Below are 14,447 nucleotides of genomic sequence, written 5' to 3' on the forward strand. Positions count from 1 at the left end.
CTTCTAGGCCCAGGTTGGAGACCCCTGGTCTAGGATACCGCAGATCACGAGAACCGGTTATTAACATTCTATGCAGTTCGGAGAACTGGTTGTTAGAAGAAATTACTGGCCTAATCCTGCAAGGAAGGCAGGAAGGAAACATTCTGGTGTTCCTTACAGAAACTGCCTCTCCGTTAACCCTTATTACTTTCTTGGCAAGATTAGACTTCCTGTCTCTGGAACTTCTCTGGAGTTTTTTCCCCCTCCTTTGCTGGTACTTTGCTTGTGTGGAGTGACCATTCAAAGTTACAATGGCATTGAAAAAAGTGACTTATGACCGTTTTTCACACTTACGTCTGTTGCAGCATCCCCACAGTCATGAGAGGCCAGGCGAGGAGATGCGTGCCTCGATGTGAGTGATATTGAGTTGGCCACGCCCAGCCAATAACAGGACCACCAAGCCACGCCCACCCAGTCACATGACCACCAAACCACACCCACCACCTAAGCCACACCCACAGAACTGGTTGTTAAAAATTTTGAATCCCACCTCTGCCCCAGCTTACCAGCTCCATATGGCTTTCAGAAGCATTGCAGGAAAATAAATCTGGTGACTACATCACTGTACTTCCTGGTTTTCTGTAAAATTGGTGGGGAAGGGAATATAAGGGTACTGTTTCTTTTTACCCTTATCAGCTTCATAGGTTTATTAGACCTACTCTTTTCTCATGTCAGTTCTATTTTCATCTTTGTATGTCTCCCAGACTCACTGTTGTGAGGTATGTGGCTATATAAATTATTAAAATAAATAAAATTTTAAAATGTCAAGCAAACTATTAAGTCACATAACCCTAAAACAGTTTATAAGCTCCACGTATCACACTTACCATTGTATTGCATTATTGCTGTTTGTAGTTTTTAGATGGACTTAGAGAAGTGGCTTTATTTTCTTTAATATTAGATTTACAGGTGGTTCTGTGCCTCATAATTCATTAATATAAATTTGTCAATCTCAAAATCATAATTTTCAGAACATGGCCTACAGTTACACAATGCATCTTTGATTAACAAAGCACATGGATTTTATTTACAGACAGTATAAATAATACTTGAATTTATTCCTGAAGATTTCTGTTCTTTTTATTTACATAAACCATTTAATGTTGACGTTTGAGCTGACCTGAAGGTCAAGTTTACAAGTTTCATTCAGCAGATCTATACACTGTAAGATATATTTATTTGAGATTTATTCTGAAGATCTGTAACAATGACGTCAATTTTAGAAAAAAGCATTATACCTATGCAAAATGAGTCTCGTGTGACAAAATATTATTTGCCTTGTTCAGACACTGTGCTTTGCTTCACTGAAGTGGAGAGGTGACCTGATGAATTGTTCCTTAGTGAAACAATCTGGGTGATTTTTGAATGGGTTCGGGGTAGTTTTCACTTTTCTTCCAGTGCAGGTTGAGGGTCTTGCAGTCTTGGAATTACCTGCAGCATTTACTGAAGCTATGCAGCCTAGAAAACCCTCAGTATTCCCAGAGGTTGCTACAAGACATCTTTACAGAACAAGATTCAATATGCCTCTTTTGCTCTCCAGAGCAAGAAGATCAACATTGTTTTGCAAAGTAGCTTTGAGGCAGTTCAGACCTTCTGGAAGTAACAAACCAATTCAAAGTTTGTACAACCATGAAGCATCCCTCTTTTCCTTCTGCCAATGTAGCCTAATCACAGATGTTTAATCCATTAATCTTTTCTCAGCTTTGGAACTTTTTATTTCAGAATTATAAGACTATATAAAGGAACACATGTAGTTTAGCTATAGAATTTGATAGCATAACATTTAGTGATGGTTTCAAAGTTAAAGATCTACTGCTAATGGAAGAACAATTAGACTGGGTTGAAATATGGACATATTTTCAAAGCAGCATAGAAAAGGTTACACAAATGTCAACCTTTCATTTAAGCAGTACTAATTACAGTGGTCAAAACCAGTGGTTCTCATGTTACTTTATTCCTGTATCAGAGAACCTGGATCTTGATACATTGAACAAAAAAAAGGTAATATTTATACAAATATTCTACTATTGTATGTAATTGTTTTGGTACTCTTATGGACCTATATTGCAATAATAGTTGAACTTCCTGTTATAATGGATGCCACTTGTTGAGAAACACCGGTGTAGACTATAAGCTATTTGTTGGATAATTAAAATACAGATTATGTGAAAATGTAGTATTAATGTCATAAGGTTATTGCTGGTTGGGATTTTTTTTTTTGGCTATTCTTAAACTCATGTTCCTCTGTCTGACTCTTCTTTTGGAACTAATTTCTAAAACAAAATGTAATAATTGAACGAATTAGTATTGTCTAAAATGCCAATTTCTAGTAGCAAGAACAATACTGCATTGTATTAGTTTTTTGTAACATTACTCCAAACAGCTCAATTTAAAAAATAATTGCAAGGTAAAATTGGTCCACTATATGTTTGGTTTGACTTGACATTTTGGATTATGTTGATTATGTTGAAGTATCTTAGAATCATAGATGAAAAATGTTATTTAGGTGATGTCTGTCTGCTCCTCAAAGCAGGAATCCAAATTAAAGCACCAATGGCAGATATTTGTTTACTTGTTAGATTTATATCTTTGCCTTTTTGAAGCTCAAGGTATATACGTTATGTAGTGGTTTTTATTTCATTTTCCCCACAATAGTACACTGAGGTATTGAGCTGAGTGATTGGCCCCAAAGAACTTGGGTTTTACTCAGTCCAAGTAAAATATAGCGAGTTCTCCAGAACAACAGAGAATAGTTTAGTATCCTAAACTTTGTGTAATATCTGATCTGAAGAGTGCTATCATATTTCCACTCAATCTTTCCTCATTAAGGTCAAACATTCTTAGCTCCTTCAGTCTCTCTTTATAATACTTGGTTTTTAATCTCTGATTGTCCAATTCACTTGAATCTTTTTAAAAATGTGGTGCCCAGAACTGGGAAAAAAACTCTAGTGGGTCTGCGGAAGGAAAGAAAAGGAAGTAATATTTTCCATGGTTTGAAAACTATACTTCTCTTGATGCATCCTAAAATTGCATTTTCTTATTTGCATTCATATATTATTGACTCATACTCAAGAGTATAATCAACTATTATTCCAAGTTCTTTTCCAGTACTAGTAAGTCAGTTATTCCCTGTCCCATAGTTCAGCATTTGAATTCTTTTCCTGAATGCATAACTTCAAATTTGTCTCTCTTAAATTGCATCCTATTATTTTCAGCCTATCTTTTTAACCTATTACTTTGAATTTTATTTTAATCTTACAGGGAAGTACGTGCCATCTACAAAATAGTTTTAGTGGTCCATTTATCTCTTCATCCAGATAATTAATAAAAATGCTGAATACTCATTGCATTGATAAATCTTCATTAAATATTGTTTACAACTTAACAGTAGCTCTGTACACTTAATGCTTAAACCTTCCAGCCAATCCACACCCAACTAAACTTGCGTTCTTGGTGGATAACACTCAGATGCTCTTGCCTTGGTGTTACCAATAGGTGGCTTATGTTATAAACTGGAGGGTGGAATAATTTTATCTTATTAATGTGTCTGTTTTTTCCCCAGTCTCCCTATGATAAAAGATCATTGCATTAGGCTGCAACTAGTTAGGCAGAACTTCCTGACGTAGCCTAGTCTGCGTACCAGTGTTGTATTTTAGCTGTCTTAACAAGAACTTTTCCCCTTTAGCCCAGCTTCTAAAAAGGACTTTACAGTCCTTGTGCTGGCCTCTGGCCCATGGGGAGAGTTTAATGAAATCTTTTAAACTATTCCAGGAGTGGAATTTTTGTTATTGTACTGAAAAGCTTACTGAAATATATGAAGGCTTTATATTAAATCACCAAAGTGTTAAGAGAAAACTACTTTGGGAAAGTCATTCTCTCTCAGTCCAACAGTCCTTGTGGGGGAAATAGGAAGGAGGAGGAGTATTAGATAGGTTCGTCACTTAGAATTATTTATAAAAATAATGAAAGTGGGATAAAATAAAATAAATAAAACAGGAAACTTTAAAATAACAAAAATATAAATAAGAGGGATGCTTGGTAAGATTTTGGACATTCTTTGATGCAACACTGAATCAGGTAAACAACTTCAGTTAAACAACTTGAACAAATTTGGGCAATTTCTTAATCTTTTAAGAAAGCTGTAAACATCTATATAGTTTCAGTTTTTTGTTGACTTGTCTTATGATAAAGGCACACTTATAGATTAAGTTTTCTTGAGTTTTTTGGAGGAATCCAGTATTTTTAAAAATACTTAGAAACTGATTTAAATCTAAAGTAGAAATATGTCCTTAGTACCAAGGGGTACTGCAGCTCACTAATTTTATTACATTAGATTATTTCATTATTCTTCTGATCTTCTCCACATATTCATTCTATTGTAGGTCCTCCAGGTCCAAGAGGTTCCAAAGGTGACAGAGGACCCCAAGGTCCAATTGGACTTACTGGGCCTAAGGGACAAAAAGGAGACAAAGGTGAACCAGGACCTCCAGGACCTCAAGGTGAAACGGGACCAAGTGGCCCACCTGGATCACCAGGCGAAAAAGGTGGAAAAGGTTCCAGAGGTTCACCTGGATCTAAAGGCCAGAGAGGTTCAACTGGGAAGACTGGGCCGCCCGGTCCTAGTGGAGATCCAGGACTCCCTGGACCACCTGGCAAAGATGGACCCCCTGGCCCACAAGGCCCACCTGGACCCATAGGTCTTCAAGGACGTGTTGGCGAACCAGGGATACCTGGTGCTCGTGGGATACCTGGCTTCCCAGGTGTACCTGGTCTACGTGGTCTTCCAGGAGAGCCTGGTCCTCCTGGGCTGCCTGGTACTCCTGGAACGCCAAGTCCAGGAATAGCTATGGCACTACAAAGCGAGATTAACGGTAAGCTGTTAACACACCCACTATCTGTCTGCATTCTTCACTGTATATTTATTACCAATATATAAAAGTATGGTTTGAAACTATGTTGTTGATTGGATTGGATTGTACTCTGTGTACGCATTGCAATGGAAGTTTATCTGTTCAAGCCTCCAACTAGCATTAAATGAACATCATGGTTTTTAAAACCATGTTTCTAAGGAGGTACAGAAAAGCAAGTGTTACATTTTTCTCCCGTCAGAATTCCTCACATTCTCTTTCAGAGCAGTTAGTTAAATCCAGCCATTTAATCTGTCACATTATACACCGAGTGATCGTGAGGCTATGAAACACATTCTTTTCTGTCTTTCTCACTCACTTTCTAAAGCTTCTCTCTATAGTGTTAAGAAGACAATAAATAATTGTGACCCTAAGTCCTAGTATTTTGTACTATTTTATATATATAAAAAGTAGAAACTCGAGCTGACCAGTTATTCTTCCCCATCTTCTAATCTCTCTTCCTTCAACTCTCATATACATTCAGTGTATATCCTGATTTTTCATTGGGCTTTCTTCTCCCTTATCTTTTAATTCACAAAACATTTTCCATGCTATTACAGAACCCATATACATATATGAGGACCAGTATCTGTCTCTTGTAATAATGGGAAAAGTTATGTATTATATGGAAAAATGGGCAAAACGTAGTATACAGTATCGTCAGTATTCCTGTTAAAACTTGATAAGTAATTGTGTACGATTGTTCAAATCTCATTGTTAATACTTTTTTCAAACTTTGCATACAAAGTTACCCCAAAATAGTATTAGCAGAATGGTTTTGATACATGAAAAAAAATCTGGGAAAAAAATCTTTTCAAAATTTATCGTACAATCGTATTATTAAACTGAGCCCCATTTTTCTTTATGATAAACTAGAAATGATTTGAAGGCCAATTTGATAGAAAGGGATGGCTGATTCCATTTCAACAATATTCTGAATAGATAATTAGTTTTTCAAATTGCTTGGCTTCCAGTAATGTTATTCAAAACTATATCTACTAGGGTTATGAGTGCTTCAGGAGTAAAACAGAAGTCATCTCTTGGGTTTTCACATAAGCACAGTGTGTCCCTGATGCTTATTTAAAGCCAGTGCATCTTTTCTCAGGCTTCTGTGTGAGTTCGGGAAAAAAAAGATGCTGCTGTTTTAATAGTGGCATTGATTTTAATGGGTTGATTCTTAAAGTAGAGGCATCTTTTTTGGGCCATACTAAAGCCTAGAGGAAAAAAAAAACAGGCTGCCTTAACATATTGCACAATAGGGTGCTGCTGTGTGTCCCTGAAGTATGAAGCATTTCTTTCAAGTCATTTTCAAAGTATTCAAAGCCCTAATTTCTAAGAGGGAGGTTAAGTTTTCATTCTGCGCGTTTATATGCAAGTGTTTCATGTTACAGGTTGTCCTGTTTACTGGAAGAACTTTTCAGGCAATTGTTACTACTTTTCAAACGAAAGAGCCATTTTTGAAGACGCAAAGCTTTTCTGCGAAGAGAAATCATCTCATTTGGTCTTCATCAATAGCAAAGAGGAACAGGTATAAAATCCCATCTAGCATGCAGTTAGATTTAAATAGCACAAAAGAGCAAGTATGCAACATCATTACTTCCAGCCATGCCAGTTGACAATGATTGGAGTTGAGTAAGTTAGACAAGGCAGTCAGAAAACATCTTATACATTGCAGGATCCAACCTGGGTCGGTCACCTGGACCAGAAGTTTAGGCTTCCAAGTTTTCAGACTCATGCTGCATCCCATCCACAGCTAACTTGTCTCTCACCAGAATATGTGTGACTACAGAAGATTGAACCTCTGGTCCTGGTGATCGACCCAGATTGGATAATCCAACATTACCCTCACACACATGTATTTGCCTTCATTCATTTTATAGGTGCTAATGTCTCATAAATATAAACATCTGACTAAAGATAATCAGGAGGGATAATCAGGATTTCAGTCTTACTGTAAAACGTTGACAAAAAAATGCAAGTAGTCCTTGTTTAGCAACTGCCTTATTTTATGACCATTTGCAGTGATGATGGTGATGAAAAAGTAACATTGTGACCAATCCTTGCATTTACTTGCTGTAAAGCAAAGGAAAACTGAAGTAAGATTGTAAGCTGGTAAGCACAGTTGCAGTTTCCCTAGCAACTATTTTGCTTAACAGCTGAGTTGCCACTCCCACTTGTATTTGCGTGGAAGACCAACCATCACTTGTTATAGGAGCTTCTGATGCTGTTTCCTAGATTGAGTATTCTGCTGAAAATCCACGTTCGTTTTTCTTTCTCGACATGGAGCTGTCAGTGGCGGCCAGTTTGTTCGGAGCAGTCCATGAGAAGAAGAGGATCTATCGCTCTTTCTTTTTCCGCTGATATTGTGACGCCTATGCCTGTCCCCTTCCCCATGATTTTCTTTTTATAAAGCAAAATGCAGGTTAGGGGGTTGATTCAAGAAAGGTGAGGGCAGGACTGGAAAAGGAACGCATACCTTCTTCCTGTCCACTTTGTCATCTTAATAAAATGACATTCCCACACACCTAGGCTTCACTACATGACAAAACAATGTTGAAGGCAACATAAGCAATGTGTAGTTTGACCCTATGAAGACTAATAAAAGATTGTCCCAAATGTCAGCTTAAACTCAGTGTGTGTGCAAATGTAAACCAATGCTATCGCTGGAAGTAATATCTCCAACCCCAGAAATAGTGAGCATTCAAATAAGGCAGAGGATGTCCTTCCAGATGAGATGATTATTGTAATTTCTACATGCTTTGGGGTGGTGGTGGGGTGGTGGTGTTAATGTAAGTTATAAAACAAGCCCTTCCCAATCAGCCTCAAAGTTCCCTTCTCCCCAATCTCAGAGCCCCAAAATGTTTTATCTATTTATTTGAAATGGCTCTTTATTAGAGGTCTTCAAATCTGATTTCAGTGCAACTAAAGCTGCATTAATACCCACATCATGCTACAATGAGCCAATATAATAAAAGACAGCATTTTGTATTGAGGCAGACAAATTAAAATACTTGGTCAGCATTTACTGAGCTGATGCTCTTGTGACAGCAAGCAGGGGAAAGAAACAAGGGACAGTTTCTCTGATAATCCCTTTTCATTCGGGCTGCAGAGCCCGCCACATGGCAAGTAGACCCTGTGGAAGCAGCATTTCTCACAATCTACTTTGCAGAATTTCCATTGCTAGAGAGGAAATTTTTAAAAAGTCCCTCTCTTTACTTCATATGCCATAGCTGGCTATTACTACTATCAGTGCACCTTCTTTAACCAGAAAATTGGTTGGGAAAAAGACATTCTTGGCCGATAATGAAAAGGAAATTGGACTGGGATTGGGAGCATGAAAGGAAGGATGTGTTGGAAGGATGCTCAGATCAAATGAGATACACTCAGAAAGAGTTCCAAGTTGATTTTGCCGATAAACTCATGTTTATGCTCAGTCATACTTTTCAAGAGGCTAAAGTAGTTTAAGGGAGCCAAAACCCGGGGATGTGAAATAATGTGACCGATTCTTTCTTCTGCTCATAGCAATGGTTGAAAAAACAAGTTATTGCAAAAGGCAGTTTCTGGATTGGTCTCACTGACTCAGTGAAGGAAGATGAGTGGCGATGGCTGGATGGCACTGTACCAGAATACATGTGAGTGCAGAAAGGACAGTCACTGTTTTCTGCTATAACTGTTTCTTAGCATCTACCAATAGGAAATGATGCAGCAGCCTTACAAAGGCATTGTGTTTTAGATTCAGATTAACAATTCTTTAATTTCAAAAGGCTTATTGCCAGGAAAAAAATCCTGAATAACCAATAAAAGAAGAGAATAAGGCACCTTAAGATGCTTATTACAGGGTTAATAGCAAACTAGGCTAGAGAAACCACAGGTTTTTTGAAACAACTTTTATACAAACTTGTGTGGGTGGAGGAGGGACATCAAATAAAGAAAGAGAAAGGGTTGTTCTGACCTAGGCTTCCTCAAAAAGCAATAAGCAGACTTTTTGTCCCGGCAAAACCCCGTTTATTAAACAAAGGTGAATTTCTTGCATTCACATTCAGCCAAAGGCCTGGCAAACAGTCTTTCAAGGATCTAATTAGGAGCACAGACCTTATCTAGCCTGGAGAACTGAAAAGTAAATATTTTCAAGCGCAGTGCTGACAAGGAAAGGCTTGGCACAGAGTCTCTGGGATGCACAGACAAATCTTCACACTGCTTCAACGAAGCAAACAAACGAATGAATTGTTTCCTGCAAAAGCCCCCTCCCCTTTTGCTCCCCTTTTAATCCCTATTGGAGGGGCCATTCACCATTCACCTATAGCCTACCCCCATATCAAGCCTTAATTCGTAATTGTTCTTTTCTTTTGGCAGTTCTGTGCATGCGCAGGCTGAGAACCAGTTCAAGCTGCTCCCCCGCCTCACTAATGTCCAACTCCAAAGGCAGCTGATAACTGCCAGCCTGCCCTAGCTCCATCTTTGCCTCTGACACATAGCCCTCGTCTGAGCCTTCCTCAGCCTCCAGGACTGTCCCACGTTCCTCCCCAACCTCCTCACTGTCCGACTCTGCTGCCAGCTCCGCTAGCCGCCGGCAGGCTACAACAGGGGTCAATTTTACTTGGCTGATTACAGAAAATAAGACTTCTGTATTGCATCAATTGTAAATCATTGCTGGTACCAAACTTGTGTCTTCATTTGTCACTGAAGCTAAATATCAATCAAATTCTGGAATCAGAGTAAACACTGGATCAGCACTAGATCAACCAGACTCAGATTTCTCATTCCCACTGAATGAAATTATTGCTGTTTTCTTCAGACTCTCAGTTTGTTTGCTGTTGAGCATTGGAACTTAGGTTAAGGAAATGTTACTGGTATCTTTGGCTAATTCCTTCTTATCCTGATGAAATCTCCACATTAGTAGCTTAAACCATTGCAGCTTTAAGGACCTTAAGAAATCTTAAAGGATGGTTCATAATCCACCCAAAGGATAATTTACTAGGAGGATGGAACATTCCCCAGATAAATACAAAGGCTACAGAAATCTGAAAAATCACTAGATAGCAATAAACAGATTGCAAATCTCTGCTCTGGAGTTTTACAGTCCAGATTTGGTAGCTCTAATTCTACAAATTTATTTTTATTCTTAGATAGTTCTTGCAATATATGATTGTTGATGTGTTTTTAGTTTATGATATGATAACATTAGGTATTTCTCTCTAAATATTGTATAACCAAAAACTATTCTTTATATTTTGATTTGGAAATGTATATATAAATCCAACAGGAAGGTGTATTTATATCTTAGTAGCTCATATGCAGCTATAGATCAGACAAACAAATACAACCCCATTGAAGGATTACACTCTGCACATGTGTCTTATGTGCAGTCCAAAACCAGAACAGAATTTTTGGTCTAATTTTAGACTTTTGAGCTTTGGCAGTTTGTCCAGTTGATTCCCATCACTAAAGCCCAGCTGTTTTCAATTTCCAGGAAAAGTAGTCATGCACTATTTGTTAAGGAGTATGATTTCTGCTTTAGGAGAAATTGTTTCTTTTTTTTTACTATTATAAATCTCTTCTGTCACACTGTCATATGGTGGCTTGGTTATGAAATGACTATATATATATATATATATATATATATATATATATATATATATATATATATATATTTGTTTGTTTTATTGCAAGAAACTGGAGTGCTGGACAGCCTGATAACTGGAAACATGGCCATGGACCAGGGGAAGATTGTGCTGGATTAATCCATGCTGGGCTCTGGAATGACTTTCACTGTGAAGATGTTAATAGTTTTATTTGTGAACAAGATGTGGAAAAAGGTATGGTAAGCTTTGAACCAAACGCATTCACATTTATTACAAAGGAGTATTACCAACCAAATTTCTACAGCTGGGACAAGAGGGAATTGAATGTCCTGCTCACACAGATAAAAGATCTTGGAAGAGAACTTGAGATCAATCTTTATTAGCATCTGTGTATAAATATTCTCCATAGCTGCTTCTGATGTCCAGGCCACTGAGTTTTAAACTAGTGGCAAGTATTCCAAGATTACACAGCTATTCTTACTAGGTTACATACATCTGGCAATCAGTGTTCTAAAACATTCCCACCTAATTCTGAAGAAAAGCAATGCAGTGATTTATTTTTTCCAATTAACACCTAAGTAGTGTAATTTCAGAACTCAAATATGCAGTCTGAAAAGCTATAAGCAATAGGAAAACGTTCCTGAAGTTTTTTAAAGGAGTATTTAGTGATGTATTTCCTTTCTGGTGAAAATAAAGCAAAGTGGAATACAACCCACCCCCCGCCCCCAAATAATAGACCCATAACGATAAGTACCTCATTAAAATACTGCTGTACTAAAAGTTACTATTATTAAAAACCAAACTTGAAAAAGCAGCCTAAGATAGAGCACCTTAGAATAATCAAAGACAATGGGTGAAGAGCCAGATGTTATTAATCAGCTTCCCCTTTCATTAAGCATTTCTGTATCTTACATTAAATTGAAAAATTGAAAAACGAGATACAATTCTACCTTTGTATTTTGTTATTATCAATTATATAGAGAAATAGTTAATATCTGACTCTTAGGTTAATTTAATAGCAAGGGTTTGAAGTAGTGGGTCTATCATAAAATTCATTGGATGTTTTGGACAAATTATTCTTCTTTTTTCTTTTCTCAACCTGACTTTATATAGTACAAGAAGCCTGGAATTAGGATAAAATGCTCACCTGAGCTTCTTCAGAAAAGGAAGTGAGAAATATACAACAAACATAGGGCTCTCTTGAATCTTTCCTTATTTATTAAATTTATATGCTAACCTGAATTTAAATTTCAGTTATAATTTTCATGTGTGTTTAAATTTCAGCAGCTTTTAATATCTGAGACATGTTGTCACTGCAACCAAAACGTATTCTGTATAACATCTAAAAAATAATTCTTAGACATCTATTTGTGTTTACTTGGTGCTGTTTCCTACAAAGTAAATAACTTCTACAGTGAAGTAATACAAGAAGACCTTTATACCAGCACTTCAGTCTTGATCCCTATTAGATCCCCTTCCTTGCCCCGTCCTCCTCAATTATCTTACAACATGATTAACAGCATAACATCTGACTTTATAACTGGCCCTCCAAGATGATTAAGCAACTATACAACACAATTCAGATGTGTTAAATAAAGACAAGTTTTTCCTCAGCTAGTATGGCAATCTTTCCAAAGAACCCAAGATTTCACTACGTTAACAATAGTCAACACTTAGGTGATATTTTAAGGGTCAGAATTGTCTTTTAATAAGACTATGGAGCTGGTAGATGGGGAGGGATCACCTGTAGAGAAGAATCAATAGTTTGAAAGTTTTTTTTTCTACTTCTGCATTTCAAGGGTGAAACCAATGGGACTGCCCTTGTGATTCATTGGCAAATGGCAATGGACTCTATGTAGATAGACTGGCAATCTTTCTTTTGTCACCTGTAATTAGTACACACTGATTCTCACATTCTCACATTATATCTTCTTAACCATTGTCATACCATTTGCATTTTGACTGGCTATGAACAGACACAGGTTTGGACAGCAACTTGCAGCTTTGGCATTGTTTTCTGGATTTTAAAGCCAAGTTTGTAACACTTGTTACTTTTCCTTTCCCACTGCAGCTCAGCCTCCAGGATTGTAACAGGTCATGGACCAAGAGACTGACATTTTCTTTGCAAAAAAATTCATCTGGGACTGGGAACCATTACCCAAGAAAAGGAGCACTGAGAACTTTGATGAATAAACTTCATCAGCACAATTTGTCCGCCACATTTTCTAATTTTTCAGGGGCTTTACAACCTGTTGCACAAACATGTTGGTAGAAAATGTAATTGGACATAACTACTTGTAGATCTCTTCAGTCGTTAAGCAGAAGATATGTTCTGGTAAGAACTAGAAAATAGCAAGCTGATAACAAGTTATGACTTTACTACTCTAGAAAGACAAAAAAAAATACAAAGCTACTGTGTAAACAAGGCAGCCACTTGCTAAATTCCCAAATATTGGCAATTTATATAAATATACATGTATAAATTTATATAAAATTTATATATAAATATATATAGTCCAGTTCTGATCAGTAATATAGAATATACTTTTTAAAGCTTTTAAAATTCTGTATTTTTGTACAAAATGTTGCCTATTACATTGATTGAATTGCCTTTTTATACAAATATAGTGAATAGAAATCAAAGAAAACACCATGAATGCTACTTATCATTCAGTAGAAATAACAGTCTGGAATAAATTACCCCATGTTTAAACTTTAACTTTTAAAATTGATTTTAGATGGCATTAGCAGGCTATTATACAAAAATATACACAAAGTTAAGATCCAAGGACAACATGCTTGTTTTTCCGAACTGGTCCATTGACAGAATTCCGGGCAGCTGAATGTCTAGCAATAGACTTGAAGGAATAGCATTGTCTACTAAAGTACCTATTTTATAGGGAATTCAGGATTCAGTCTTCCTGATTCCAATCAAAATAATCAAGTGGTCAGAGAGCTTTTAAAAAAAAGGGGCCCTGGGAATTTTTACTGGCTATTATGCAGGGCTTAGTGTACTAGCTGCTTAACATGACCTAATATAAAATATGCTTTATGTTCCTCTTATGTTCTTCATGTGTAGGCAATATCTATTGCTGTAATGGACTTTAGACCATTGGGCACTAGTTTAAGACTAATAAAGATTTTAACCAATATAGATATTTCTGTCAGACGTGTGCAAGTTGTTCTTAATGCCTTTTTTGGTACCTACCCACTGGGTCGGGGGGAAAGGAACCAATAGACCTTGGCATTTCTTGATTAGGCTTTTTTCTGCTCCAGTTCAGTGCCTCCAAATTGCAGCTTTTTCTTCCAAACGGAAAAGAACTTGTCAGAGAATAGTTAACCATTCCATGCCACTGTTGCCTTCCTGTTGTTTATCAATAAGACATTGCTCTGGAGAAGAGAGAGAGAGATAAAAAAGCAAAGTCCAAGGCACTGGGAAAGAGTTCAGTATATCTGCATGCAGCATGTAATTTGGTGGGTCAGCCAGCAAAATACTGCAATACAACAGTACTTTCTGTACTTCCACAGTGTTCAGTAATGTGCTTAACATAAAATTACAGTGAAAATAAAATGCAAGTCACACATGTTGACATAAATAGTATTTACATGATTTTTGTATGTAAAAAATGCAAGTCACACATGTTGACATAAATAGTATTTACATGATTTTTGTATGCAAAATGCAAAATACTATGATTGCTTGTGAATATTTATATTTAAGGTAAGTATCTGTAATCATTTTGCTGCAGATCTGGACACAACTGGGCACCTAAAAAGAATATTGATAAACTTAGAATATCAAAACAATGAATACATTGAAGTAATTAACTTTTCCTCCGAAATGTTTTTTACATTAGGATAATTTGTTGCTGTGATCTGTGTTGTTCAGTTAAATAATGTATACAAACTTTTTCTTTCT

At 36.8% G+C, this 14,447-nt stretch overlaps 1 protein-coding gene across 1 annotated transcript in view; it reads left to right on the forward strand.

The window, feature by feature from the left end:
• Positions 1 to 13,682, forward strand: part of COLEC12 (collectin subfamily member 12) — a 92,461-nt gene extending 78,779 nt beyond the window's left edge. Inside the window, exons 6-10 of the mRNA XM_026699337.2 lie at positions 4,422 to 4,910; positions 6,338 to 6,474; positions 8,469 to 8,578; positions 10,617 to 10,762; positions 12,600 to 13,682. Coding sequence (XP_026555122.1) covers positions 4,422 to 4,910; positions 6,338 to 6,474; positions 8,469 to 8,578; positions 10,617 to 10,762; positions 12,600 to 12,619 — 902 coding nt within the window. The 3' untranslated portion in view covers positions 12,620 to 13,682. The remainder of the gene's footprint in view (positions 1 to 4,421; positions 4,911 to 6,337; positions 6,475 to 8,468; positions 8,579 to 10,616; positions 10,763 to 12,599) is intronic.
• Positions 13,683 to 14,447: the final 765 nt, after the last annotated feature.

Source organism: Pseudonaja textilis, chromosome 3 (genome assembly GCF_049901715.1).
Source record: "Pseudonaja textilis isolate UNSWEBS1 chromosome 3, rPseTex1.2, whole genome shotgun sequence".
Classification (NCBI taxonomy): Eukaryota; Metazoa; Chordata; class Lepidosauria; order Squamata; family Elapidae; genus Pseudonaja; species Pseudonaja textilis.